General features: G+C 42.7%; 1 protein-coding gene across 1 annotated transcript in view; it reads left to right on the top strand.

Moving 5' to 3' along the window:
• Positions 1-2,066: 2,066 nt before the first annotated feature.
• PPP2R5A (protein phosphatase 2 regulatory subunit B'alpha) overlaps positions 2,067-13,669 on the top strand; it is a 45,772-nt gene continuing 34,169 nt past the window's right edge. Inside the window, exon 1 of the mRNA XM_087776004.1 lies at positions 2,067-2,234. Coding sequence (XP_087632130.1) covers positions 2,084-2,234 — 151 coding nt within the window. The 5' untranslated portion in view covers positions 2,067-2,083. The remainder of the gene's footprint in view (positions 2,235-13,669) is intronic.

Here is a 13,669-nt window from a genome sequence, read left to right as displayed (position 1 = left end):
TAAGCACGTGCTTGTTTCAGGCAATTTTGTGCTTTCAGCCTGCAAAGTGAGACCGTGACTCAGTGCGAGAAAGCAAACACCATGGTAACACAAGACTCCTAAGAGCCAAATCCATCCGGAGATGTAAGGAAGACCAAAAACGCTGAGGTGCCAGGAGGATGGAACAAAAAGAAGCCAGGAGCACTGAGAAGATGGCATAAAACGCATTCCCGTGCTGTCGTGACTCCCAGATCGCCGCTCGCCGTTGGAACACCCTTTATCGCAGTTTCTCCCGTGAGGAGCATCTCCGGTTACGGCGGGCGGCTGCCAGCGGCTCGTTGAAAGCACCGAGAGCGACTGTAGTTTCCCCAGCACCTCCAGTACTGCCAGGCAAGCCCCCGCCCTGCCTCGCAGCCCTCGCCCCGCGGGGGACGCCGAGGCCGGGATCCCCGGCTCCCCCAGCGCGCCGGCGGCCCGGCCCCGAGGGGGAGGCACCCCTGGGGCCCCGGGGCAGGCCCCCCGCTGGGACAGCCGCCCTCTCTCCACGCACCTCCCCCGTCTCTTCGTCCACTTTATTAGCACGGGCGAGCTAACAGCCTACAGCCCCCGCTCTCCGCGCCCCCCCTCGCAGCCCAAACCCAGGTGGGGCAGGGCGCCCGCGGCGGGAAGAGGGCCCCGGCCCGCGATACCGGCTGCACCTCCTCCCCCCCGCCGGTCCCCCTGACGGCTCGTGTCTCCACAGAAGCGACAGCGAGCGGGCTTGGGCGCCGCAGGGAGAAAAGCCCTCCGCCACCTGCGACGGCCGCTGCGGCCAGAGGCGGCTCGGTAACAGGGCGCCGCCGTAACGGCGGCGGCGCCGCGCGCCCAACGTCCCCGCTCCACCGCTTCCCTCTCCCGCCCCCGCGACCGCCCCCCGGCGCGGATTGGCCGGCGCCCGCCCCACCCGCCATCTCCACCCCTTCCCCTTCCCTCGCGCTGTACGTCGGCCAGGAAAACCCCACCCACCTCATCACCCCTCCTCTCGGTTGGAGAAGCCCGTTGTCAATCACGCCGTCCCCCGTGCGCGTCCCGGCTCCCGCGTCCTCCCCAAGTCCCTGTGTTCCACGATCCTCTCTTTTCATTGGCTGCCCGGCGCCGTCAATCATCCGGCGCCGCCAGCAACGGCCGCTCCTCTCGCCCCTTCTTGCCCCTTCGGCGGTCGCCCCCGCCCCGCCCCTTTCCCCTCCTTCCTCCCCTCAACTCCACTCGCTCCAAGTTGCGCGGCCGCTCGCCCGCCGGCTCCGGGGCTCTGGCGGCGCGGCTGCGGCGGGCGGAGACACTCGTGGCGGCCCCCGGCGGAGCAGGAGGGGGCGGGATGACGGCGGAGGCGCGGGGGGCGCCCGGCGGCGGTTGAAGGCGGAGAAGGGGCGTGTGGAAGCGAGCGGCTGGGGAGCGGGGAGTGGAAGCTGCCTCCCCGGCGAGCTCGGCCCAGGGGCGAGTCCGGCCGATGACAGCGGGCTCGGCGCGGGCTGGCGCAGGCGAGCCCGGCTGAGGGGGACCCGGAGCGAACAAGGCGGGAGCGGGGCAGCGGCCCCGCCGAGCCCGGCCCGCGGCGGCTCGCGTCGCGCCTGCCCTGAGGAGAGCGGGACCCCGGTCCCCATCCGCTCCCCCCCCCCCCCCCGCCGCCGCGGGAAAGTTTGGCGCCCGCCCGCCCCGCCGGGCAAAGTTGTTGGGTTGGTTTGTTTGTTTTTCCCTTTCCTCCTCCCCCCCCCTTCCGCTCCCCCGCCGGGCGCCGCTCTCCCCGGCAGCCGGCTCCGCGCGGAGAGGAAACTGCGAGGGAAGCAGGAACTGAGGAGCGCGGCGGCCGCCAGGAGCCTCCCCAGCGCCCGGCAGCCGGCAGCCCGCGCCGGCACCGCCGCCGCCCCGCTCGCCGCTAGGACGCCGGCCCTCTCCTCCCCTCTTGCCGTCGGTGTGGTGTGCGCGGGCGGGCGCGAGGGCAAGGGAGGACTTGCTTTTGGTTTTGCTTCTTTTTTTAAGCCCCTTTTTTTGCCCGCCCGCTTCTCCCTCCGCTTTAATATATGCTTCTGGAGAGCGACGTCCCCCCGCGCCGCCTCACCGCCCAGCCATGTCGGCGGCCATCTCTGCCGCGGAGAAAGTGGATGGCTTCACACGGAAATCGGTGCGCAAGGCTCAGAGGCAGAAGCGCTCGCAGGGCTCCTCGCAGTTCCGCAGCCAGAGCAGCCAGGTGGAGCTCTCGCCGCTGCCCCAGCTCAAAGGTACCCGTCTGTCCTTCTTCTCCCACCCCACCCCCCCCACCCCCCCTCGTCCCGCACACCCCAGCCCTCCGGCTACAGGTGCCGGTGCCCTCGGCCGCCCGGGGCTGCCTCTTCTGACACCGCTCTGCCTGCCCCGCCGCCGCCTCTCCTGGCTTGTCCCCCTTCCCCCGCACCCTCTACCCTTTAGCCGTGTCCTCCTCCGCTCCCGGTGCTTTCCAGGAGTAATTCCGTGCGTGGATGGGCTCGCTTCCTCTGCTCCTGTAAACAAGTGCCGTACAGGTCGGTTCTCGCTTACTGCCCGGGGACTGACTCCTCTAACTCGCCACCCTTCTTCTGGGCAACTTAGGAGTAATGGTTGGGCGGACAGGTGTGCTATTTGAGGGCTTACTGTGGAAAATGTAGACGGTAAGTTGAGTTTAGGAGTGCAGGGAACTGAGCACTAAAACCTAGGAGCGAGTGGTGGCTCCTCCCACGGGGGGATTTTGCAAAGAGGAACTCTCTGCCTGTGGCATAATATCCTGAGTTACCGGAGAGAGTTTGCGTTTGGCTTATTTGTTCCTTCCCATCACTTTTGGACAGTGTGTGAATGACGTTTTGCCTGTCTTTTTTTAATGATAGGGAGTTGCCTCAGAGACCTTCTCCTGCATAGCGCTGTATGCGAACGCTCACAAGGGAATGAATATTGTAGATGCTGGCATTGCTGATGTTAAAATAGATAGTGAAGGTTTTATCCTTTGTACTGGAGCTAAAATCTGAAAAGACTCAGTTCGTTAGATTACAAAAATGAAACAAAAAATTGCAACCTTCCCCACCTTTGAACATCAAAAGAAATTTCTGTATATTTCTTCTTTATAAAATGACAAAAACAGTTATTAGGCAGAGAATATAAACTTTTTATTAAAGTATTTGACAGAAAAATCACGGAGAGGTATTACCTTAACATGACCCAGCATGCTAATTTTACTTCCACTAGTGTTAAAGTCTTCAGGTTTTTGAAGCTGCATCATGTGATGGTGGAAAAAATCTCTGATGATTTGCAGCAGGTATCCAAAATCTGAATGAAATACAGCAAACTTAAAAATATTCCTAGATACTAAGTAATTTTTTTCTGTTTGATTTTTATGGCTCTTACAGTCGTGTCTGTAGTATTTCAAGACAATTTTTTTTTTCTACTCTTGAGTGGCAGATGTATATGAACCATAAAACTGGCTATTAGCAGAAATGTTATTAAATGCCGATAAGCTTGAGCAGGAGAGTAACAAGGGGAGTTGTTTTTGTTTTTTTTTTAGCATGTTTAACACCCAAAGCTGCTGCAACACTTTTAACAGCAGCAGCGGTGGTTTTGCTGCTTGTTATGGGCTTTCTTTTCTCTGTGAAGTTGCATCCTGTCTTGGTACACTAGTTTGATTTGAGGGATCGATAACTGGAGTAATTTGTTTGAAATCAAGATTTAGTATCTGCTATTCACATGCTGTTTAGACAGTGTATTTTCCTCAGAGATCATTTTTATAAAACTACACTTAGGACCTTGTAAAAGCACTTGGTAAATATCGCACATAGGTGGCAGACTTCAGAAAGTTTGAGTCGTGATCCAGCAAACAGTTAAACATGTATACTTTATGCAGGGAGTAATTCCAGCTTAAATCAGCAAAATGTCCAAGTTTACATTCTTTGCTGAGCTGGGACTTAATATTAAATTTTTAACTCTGTATGATTAAGTCTTATAGTTTTGTGAGTGCAGTTTTACAGCTTTTTACTTATAACACAGAGAAATTTTGCATGGCATCAGCAGCTCAGATGTTCAGAAATTTGAGTCCATAAACTATCAGAGGAATTTCTTTGGTTATGCAGTTTTATAGTAGTTTGAATTGCCTTAAATTCTTAAAGGAAAATCACATCTGTTTTTATGCTTATGATTTAAATTTAAAGACTTGCCTGCTAAACCTGCTTCAGAATATAAATTGTGGGCAAAATGTACTTTTATGAGTTATAGTATTTGAACCAGTCAGCAGAAAGTTGGGCAGCACTCTTCTGCGTGTTTTCTGCCTTGGGTTTGTGATGCTAGATTTGTCCTGAATGTAGCTGTGGACATAAGGTGATTTCTCTCCATCTGCTTGAGGTGCCCTCTCTTCCTTCCTCTCTTGAACCTTCCCTGCCCCCCAAACCAGAAAAGCTTCTAGAAAGTGCTTGCTCTCTCTATAAATGTATAATTTTGTAAAACTTCTTGTTCTAATTCGATGTGTCTTGGGAAGATGAAGCTTTGCTTTATTCTTTAAAGCCAATATGGAATTCAGTAATAGTTGTGATGCTGCCAATGTAGTATCATCTACAGAGTAGTAGCCAGCTCCCAGGAAGGGGCTGAAAAAGGAAAGTACAGTCACTATACTGATGCTTAAGGGTGCTCAGCATTCACTTAGGAAATTAGATTAAGACTTTTTGCTTTTCCAGATATCTTGAAATAAATGGTTAAATCTGAGGTGTTTGAAGCCTGTTTTGGGAGAAAAGTAGCGTTTTGTGGATGAAAAAGCAGTTTGGTATTATGCTGCTCTAAAATATTTCATCTTGTTTATAGTTACTGTCTTGTGTCACCACTTTTAAGAAAAAATATTTGAAAATAAGCATAAACAGTATTCTAAAGCTCCCCAATAGGTTTGTCAGACTGGCCTGAAATACTTGCATCTGTTTTACTGGAAGGAGAGATGTTCCAGAAGAAAAATAAAAATTACCCATCCACTTTAAAAAGTACCTTCTTGGGTAGATAGTGTGGGTTTTTTTCCTTTTATCTAGGGACTGTTGTTTGTTTGCCACTGAAATAGCCAGATCAGATTGTGTAACATGCTTTCATAGTTGTGTTGTTTGAAAGCTTGTAGACAGATAATCTTAAAAGTACATGTTTCTGGAGTTAATTGTACTGCTGCTGCGTATTACCAAAATCCCTTAATTTGGCTGCATATTATATCACTGCTAGGAGAAGAAATATATCTGTAACTAGTACGTAACAGTCCCAAATAGTAGGTACTCTTCACTTTGGAGGTTTAGTTGGGGGAGTAAGATTGAGAGGAGGGGCAGCAAGATTGTGTGTGTGTCATTAACATTCAGCTTATTTTTATGTGTCATGATATCTATCGTTTTTAGATTAAAGCTCAGCAAAACCTGACTGATGTCAGGATACATAAAATAAATTAGTAGTGTGTTCTTCACTTAATTTAGCAGGTTTCCTATGTGTTTTTTATTCAGGACAGTGTCCATTTTACTGTATTATTTGAAAGCTGAATAAGAAATACTGAAGACCCAGTGACTGTATTTAAAAGAAAAAAAAAGTTGTTAAACCTGTTAGAAGTTGAAGTTGCTTTTTTTCCCCCGATCTCCTTTTCATTTTGTTACTTTATAGTTTACATAATACAAATCCTTTGAAAAATCTGCAGCCAAAATAATGTGCTGGTTAACAGCAGGATTTTATCGCTTCATGGACAATTCTGAGAGCGTTGAGTTTAAAGAAATCTGGCAAAGGAAGTGTTATTTTTAGTGTCTTAAGAAGTGGTAATTTTGTCTCAATAGCAATTTGTTTTAAAAGACTGCAATGGCACGTGCAGTTACCTTCCTTTTTGAAAAGAGAGATGCAACTTGACCTTGGAACCTGATATGACTCATTACAGTAAAAGTATGCATACTTGTTACCTGTCGTTTTTCGTTGAAGAAGCATGTAAAAATACAGGTGGGAAATAGTGAATAGAAAACATACATCTCATTGCTTTTATTTAGCACAGTTAATATAGTCTGTCAGGTTGTAAAGCAAGTATACCTTTTTTTCCTGTGTACCAAACAGGTCAAGTGCAGCTGGAATGAATAAACATTTCCTGATGCCTTTCTGTGATCTTCTCAATAGTGAATATCTATTTGGGAAGCTGCATGTCACCACAGGTTTATTTCCTATGTCATACTCGGAGAACAAATATATGAAAAGAAATAGTTAGTATTCACTTCCAAATTAAACTGTTTCCCCACAGAGAAAACTCTGGCCCTTACAGCAGAAGGAACTGTGAAGTGGTCCAAAAATCTTTCAACCATAGGCGAGGGATGGTTATAACAATCTCTGTGGGGCTGAGATTTACAGTGGCAAAGTATACCAGAATAAGACATTTTTAAGAAGACCTTCCACTGTGCAGTTTCAGCATTCAAGTACGAGGTCTGAAATTGGTGTTAACAATAGTATTTTCTTTACTTAAGCCCTTGAGAGAGAGCTTGGATTTGACTGAAAACCAGGTGCTGTGTTCAACCTAAGCTTTTGTGGAAATGTTACAGGAAGGCCTCAAAAGCTTGCTTATGGGTAAAATGTTAACGTTATTAAATCTATTGGGGTCAGTTCCAACCTTAAACTTTGGATGCTTTGAGTGATATAGTATGTGCTTCAGAGTGACAAAAAGAAGTAGAGTTAAAAACAGCTGGGAGGAATTATCTTCTCATATTAATATTAAGTTGCCTTTGCTCCCCAGAAGAAAATGTCCTTCAAAAATTTTAGAATGGCTTACTTTTACTACAGCCTTAATAAATATTTGTAAGTGAAATGACAGTTTTCTGTCTCAGACTTGCACTTTCTTTTGTATCCCTGATGATTCATTGTTATTTCCTCTTCTGTAGTCCTCCATCCTATACCTTTTGTATTCAACATCCCTTGCAAGTACAGTCTTCTTGGGTGAGTTTTTCCTTGAGAGAGAGAATCTTTATTTCAGATGAAGAATGAGGATATTCTGTGAGGAATTTAGGTTTAAATCTTATGTATAATCTCAGCCGGTACACTATAAAGTAGTCAAAAGTTCTGTTTAGTGAGGTTACAGTCTTGAGAAATAGAGAACCTATAATAGCTAAAGAAGCTTTAAGGTTTTTTTAATATTCTAATGTAGTTCCATTAAAAAATGGGATGTTTAATTTTTTTCTATATTAAGGAACTGTTCCTAGTTTATGGATTGGAACATTTAGTCTTCAATTCGTAACAAATTGACCTTTTTTATCCTTAGACTTCAATTTTTGGTCTTAGAATATACTTCCATCAAGAGCAACTCCTAAATATAGAGCCTATTGACAGTCTTCACATGAACTTTTCTATTTAAATCTTTCACATCTTCTGTGTGCCAGCTTAGTATCAGATTTCTTTTTCCATATTAGTTGCTTTCTAGTTTAGTCAGATATTAGTTTTGCAGGTGCTGAATTTAATGTTAGTTGCTGTAGGAAATACAAATGGAATTACTTACTGCTCCAGGCTATCTGATCAAAAGAAGATTATTTCAATCTACAGATTTTTTTTTTTAAATATCTATCTATCTAAAAATAATTCAGGGCTTTTGCAAAGGTGTCATACCAACAGTTCTGGACAGATTAATGTTCTGTTTAAGCACAGAAGGGATATGTGTTGTCGTCTTTTGAAAAAAGACCCTTCCCTTGGGAAGGGTATAAAATTCAGCTTCTATAGCATTGTAGTCCTGACCCCTGTTTTAATCTAGCAGGATAAAATTATATTTATAGTCTCATAACAGTGTGTGGATTTTGAAGGTTGGAACCACAGCCTAACTAGACGAATAGGTAGTAAATAACGTCTCTTGTATAAGACTCCCTTGGCAAAATGTTCTACTAGAAACTGGACCAGCGCTGACAGCTTCTTTTTAATGTCTGAATCATTGATTTTTATCAGAGATTCACTGAACTAGTTTCTGTTAAGTTTTGCTGAGTTCATGGCCAATGAAGTATGTTGTCTACAAGATGCCTATTTCATAGTATACTTTTGACTTAAAGGCAGAGATCATAATAGTTAAGGTCGCCTGCAATTTTCCTTCACAAGACCTTGTTCTCAGCTGCGTAGAGCGTTGCTAAACTGTTTGGACTGAAGTTTTCCATGCCAAGTATGGACAGTTTTATTTGGAACTGTTCCTCAGGCTAATTTTCTCAGTTTCAGCAAAAACAATTCAAACTGCTTCTAAGACTAGAGTAAAAATAAATTGCATATTGTCAATATTAAGAAAAAAAAATTAACTGTCTTGAGGTTTAATGTTTTCTGTACTTTGGAGCTGAGCACAGAGTTATTAATGAAAATTGATCTAATGTGGTCCAAATTCTAAGACATGCTCAGTAGCAAGACTGATGATTCACTATCTACTATGCTATTCTGTGTAGATACTTCAGTATCTACTATGCTACTCTCATCTGCTATGCTCTGCGGGGCTACTATGCATGGCTCTTCTTTGGTTTTCTTGTCTGTAGTGCTAGGCATGGTAACTAAGCATATGGAAAACTTGTATTGTTCTACAAGCAAGAACCCAGAAGTGTGTTACAGGGGAGGGGACAGTATGGAAGTGGTGGGCTGATTAGAGAAGCTTAAGTGGGGAGAGCAGAAGCTAGCTCCTCTCCAGTAGCTGCAGTAAGCTCAGTATTTAGAGTCTCAATGCTCCTATTGGCTGTGAAACTTTCTGCAAATGTTTCTTGTCATACTCTCTTCTATTTTATAGTTTTTCATTGCAACCATGGTTTTTGAACTTCCCATGATCTTCCTGAAACTTCGTGGGCTTAGGGTTTTTGTTCTGTACATCAGGAATTGATTGCAGATGAGTGGGCTCATCAAATGAGAGTCTTTACTTGAGAATTTAAAATGAGGAGAACGTAACTTCAGTGACCATGATTAGAGCACGAAATTCACTTTCAGTCATTGTGTTTAGTAGTACTGCCTCTGGCTACTATATGTTTGGGGGATGTGGGAGTGAAGCTGAGCAAGGCTGGTGAAATGTAGATGCAGGATACTAGCTTTAATATTTTAAGGGTATGGAGACAGCAGTCTGATCGGAGTTGTAGGTGACTTATAGCCTGCTAAAGTAGCAGCATGTATTGCTGCTATGAACATGGTGAAAGGAAAAGGCTACAGATTAAAAAAAAAAAAGTGCTGTTGTGTTGCCCAGCTACCATTGGGAAAAGATTTCTATCTATCTTGAGTTCCTTGTCTTTACCATTGTTTCTCACTATCTTACCAAGCAAAGCTTTGAAATTGGTAGTTTTTTTCAGCTTCATTAATGTGATAGGATTCAGAAGAGAAACACGAATTTTGCTGTGAATCTGGGAGGTCAAGGAGCAAGTAACAACAAAAATTATATTTGCACATGTGTATTCAAGAATAGTGCTGCAAAAGGAAGATGTTCCAATTCTAGTAAGTAATTTTTAAACCCTTGAGAATTAAAAGCATTAAAGCTACTCCCTACCATAACAGGAAGCTTTTCAATATGTTATACAAGTTTACTTTTTCAAATTACTGATGAAAAGTTTACATCAGAGACCATCACACACTTGGAGAGTTGACAAGCTCTGGATAAGAGGTGAAAGCACAGTAGATTTTCTCAGAAGAACTGAAAGAGGAGGTGGGGTAAGCGAGTTTAGAGAAGGACAGTATAGGATAGGCCAGGAATGCTGATCTGAAGAAAAGCAGGAATAAAAAGTCACAGCAATTTGTCTGAATATGAAGAGGGAAACAGCTTTATTTCTGCTATTGCTGTATTTGAGAATTAGCAGGGGGCATCACTGCATAAACAAGTGAACTTTTAGAAGTGATTTAAGAGGTTACTTTGTTTCTGTAGGTGGTTGGTCCTTTAAAAAACAAAAGGACAGCTTTTATTTTATTAATTTCTTCCCAAGTAAAATTTTATGGGAAAGTGGATGGGGGGAAATGAGGCTTAAAAAAAAGTTCCAATTTAGTGTAATTGGGTAAAGCTTTTGAGAAGTGTATGATATTTTTAATTAAAAGTTCTATGCTTACTTAAAACACGGCATATGTGTGAGACTGAAGTCCTGTTAAGCAGCATAAATTTTGGTTCCACGTGTATGTAACAGAAACAAGTGATGAGACTTGCACTTAGGTTTTGACTTATATATGTGAAGTAAATTTGTGCATTTCAGCATTGTTGGATTCTGTAGGAAAACATTCATTATTTTGAGATGAGTTGCGTGGGCTGGGTTGCACAGTACAGTCAGGAAGGACAAGCTTTGGTAATTTATATTTCTGTGTATTTTCCCCTAAGAGTAGGAAGCAGGAGCAAAGTAAACTCAGTACATCAAAATGGCGTAAATTTAGTTTAAAAATAGCTGAGAGATTTTGCCAAATGGGAATGTACTTAAGTGGAGGATCCCTCGCTACTGAATGCTTGATGTTTACAGTTTTTGATAGAAAGAACATAACAGAGTATGGTTAAAATTGATGAAAAAAAAGTAGTTCAACCTTTTATTGATGAGGCAAAATGCTTAATTTAAGTGAAGTGGGTAAAGAGACCCTGCAAGTGCTTAAATATTCATCTGCTCAGGATGATCTGTTCCCATTGAGGCCGGTGGGAGTTAGGTCATTGAATGCAGCAGAATCAGAATTTCACCTGTGTTTGCAGTCTGATTTAATCTTAGTTCTTGCAACTGTAGCACTTATCGCTGTAAAGTATCTCATTGTCTTATTTGCCTGAGAAAACTTGGAAAATTAAGAAACACTGGTTTAGCCAATTCTTAAAGTATGTATTTATCCAAGGAAATAATCCAATATCTGTAACTTCCACTCAGATTTACACAGAGTTTCAAGGGAAGAGGAGGTTTTTCCTTGGCTTTTGAAAAGCTAGATTGCATGTTTCCTCTGGCACAGATTTCGTATTAAATTACTCCCCTATACATCCCCTTAACACATTTAAAGTAGCTAAGTGCTAAATTAACTGCTAAATTAGTTTCTGTACTTCTGTGAAGTAATATTTAACAGCTACCCCTTGGTTTCAAATAAAAGGTATTTTTATATTGCACTCAGCACTAATTTTGCTATGGGAAAATGACATGAGTATTTCTTCAGTTTCTGGGAAAATACAAACAAACTTGACTTGTAATGTTGACTTGCATTTTCTAGTGTGATGTCTGGAGCAACTTCAGCATCTTATTCAAAATTAATCTTAGATAAGGTGAGGAAATGATTGGGGAAGAATGCAAGTTAATAGATTTAAAAAAAAATAATATCCCACACCAGATCCACTTATGGCATACTTCGTTATCAACGTTCACTAATTATAAAATACTGTAATTTAAGTCAACTGCAAAACTCCTGTCAGACTGAATAAAAAGAGAACTTACTCAAATTGTAAATACAGTTTCTGTCCTTTCAAGCTTAAAAGGTGCAAATCAATTAGTTTTGGTCTTCTGGTCAAGCAAAGTGTTTATGTTCCTATGAATAGATAATGGTTATTGAGCGTAAGTTTTTACTGAGTCTGTGTGGCACACAACTTTGTCACCTGCTTTTCAGCTGTCTTTATCCCCTGGTAATGTACGTACAGTGTACTACAGCTGTTGAGGGGAGTAAAATAAGGAGCAGAGCTGTTCAGATTATTATTCTTTTAATTCTTAGCAGGGTAGATGTTTCAGTTCCTTGAGTCTACCTTGTCACAACCTGAAGCATTGTTTTACACCTTCAAAATTACACGTGAAAATTCAAAATCATATTGAACACACTTCAATAAATGGTTGTGTTTGGGGAGAAGTATAATTACAGTTCCTATGTCAGGAACAAGCAGCATCATACCAGTTGTCCCTTCTGATCTTTTTGATTCGACAGTCTCAGAAACTTGGTCTGTTGTCTCTTTCCCTTTCTGTAGAGTCTCTTGGGTCTTGCTGGTGGTTAATTTTCTTGGCATGCGAGTGAGTTACCAAGAGTAACAAGTTTCTGTGTGCCAGCCTCTGTGGGCGCTTTCAGCTTGCGGCTAATACGGTGTAACTTGCATTAAACTTTAAAGAGAGGACCTGTTTATATACCCAGGACTTTACCTTAATCTTTATTTGCCCTCTTGTTAGGAGGACTTCTTGAAAGCATGTATGTTTTACCATAACAAAACCCTTCGTTGCATTTCAATATAACAAAGGCTATTTGGGAGTTGTATTTTCTGTTTTGGGAAAGCAGTTTTAATTCTTAGGCCTTTGTATCAACTTTTGTAATTTTAAATTAAAGGTTGCCATCTATTCCATATTCACATCTTCTGAGAAACAGTTTCCCATTCCAGAAATAAATTATTCTCCCGTGTTTTCCAGTTTAATGACTTGGCTGTGCATGTTAATTCTGAGATAGGATTTATCACCCTTAAATTTAGCACTGTCTTCCTTAAAGAGGCAGGGTTCCTAATTTAAATTATTTTAATATCACTAATGTTTAATAATCATGAGCTATTGCACCTTCATCAAGCCAGTGAAACCATTATTTGGGCTAAGGTCTTGAATGCAGGAGAGAATGCTAAACTCTTAGAGCCTCTGGTTATATTCAAGACAGGCCCATGCTGGCATATGATCAGTCATTAAAACCGCTTGATGGTTTTTAAATGAAGGCAGCAAATACAGTAGCAGTGTATGCCAAAACTATAAATGAATGCACTGGGGAACATAATAGTTGGCTTACTGGTGGAAGAAAGCTTGTTTCAAATACAGGAGTAGTAGCATAATTGTTTTTTTTTGAAAACATACACTTCAGCTGTATAAGAAGTGAAACTTCTTTGCCTTTTATAATAAATATAGTATCACTCTGAACAAAACTTGCATACAGTTAACCTTACGCAAATTGCTCAACTTCTCAGCACTTTCAAAAGAAGCATTGATCCAACTGTGTCAGGTCATTGGACAATATTTTTTTTTCTGCATTTTTTCTTTTGTTGCATGTGGCTGAACTTTAGTTAGATTCTGAACTGGAGGTGTGCTCTTGAACCTTTGGATTGTTCAAGTTGTACATTTGTTCAGGATGACTTCAGGGTGTTTTATGTTCCTGTGGTTGGTATGTCTGGTGAGTTGTTTGTTTGTTTAAGGATTCAATTGGTGCTTTAATTCTCCTTTTTGAGAAAGTGTGGTAGAAATGAGGTGAATTGTGGCAGACCTGGTTACTAGAATCTTGCTATTCAACTTTTTGAGGATCAAGAGAATAATTTCTGTTACTTTTTGCATCTGACTGCATGTTGTCTTCCGTAATTAGTAGGAAATAGGGCTATTAATATGAAGGCACTTCAGTTGGGTACTGTCTTACTGTCTGAAGTGTCTTGGTTGACTCAAATCTTCATTAAAATCAAGAGATTTAACGTGGTAGTAACTGGAGACTCGTAACTATGTAAGATTATAAGAAAGCTTGGAAGATGGTAGAAACAGCTAGGTAAGACACTTGCAATTTACCATCACTGCAAAGAGTCATGTCGCAGAATTTGACAGATGTTGTTAGATCAGCATAGGCTTTTCAGATTTTCTGAACTGATTTGTTAAGGTCAACTGCTGGCCACGTGGAGTGACAGATGAGACTATCGGAACAAACACTATCTGTTATTGGATGCAAGACAGCTTTCCAGGAGTACTTTTAGTAAATGACTTTTAAAATTATCTGTAGCCTAGATTTTGTAACTAATTTCATAAACTACAAT

This window comes from Nipponia nippon, unplaced genomic scaffold (genome assembly GCF_047370975.1).
Source record: "Nipponia nippon isolate SJK-2023a ecotype South Korea unplaced genomic scaffold, ASM4737097v1 scaffold_4, whole genome shotgun sequence".
NCBI classification, from domain to species: Eukaryota; Metazoa; Chordata; class Aves; order Pelecaniformes; family Threskiornithidae; genus Nipponia; species Nipponia nippon.
This window is presented reverse-complemented; position numbering and strand designations above follow the sequence as displayed.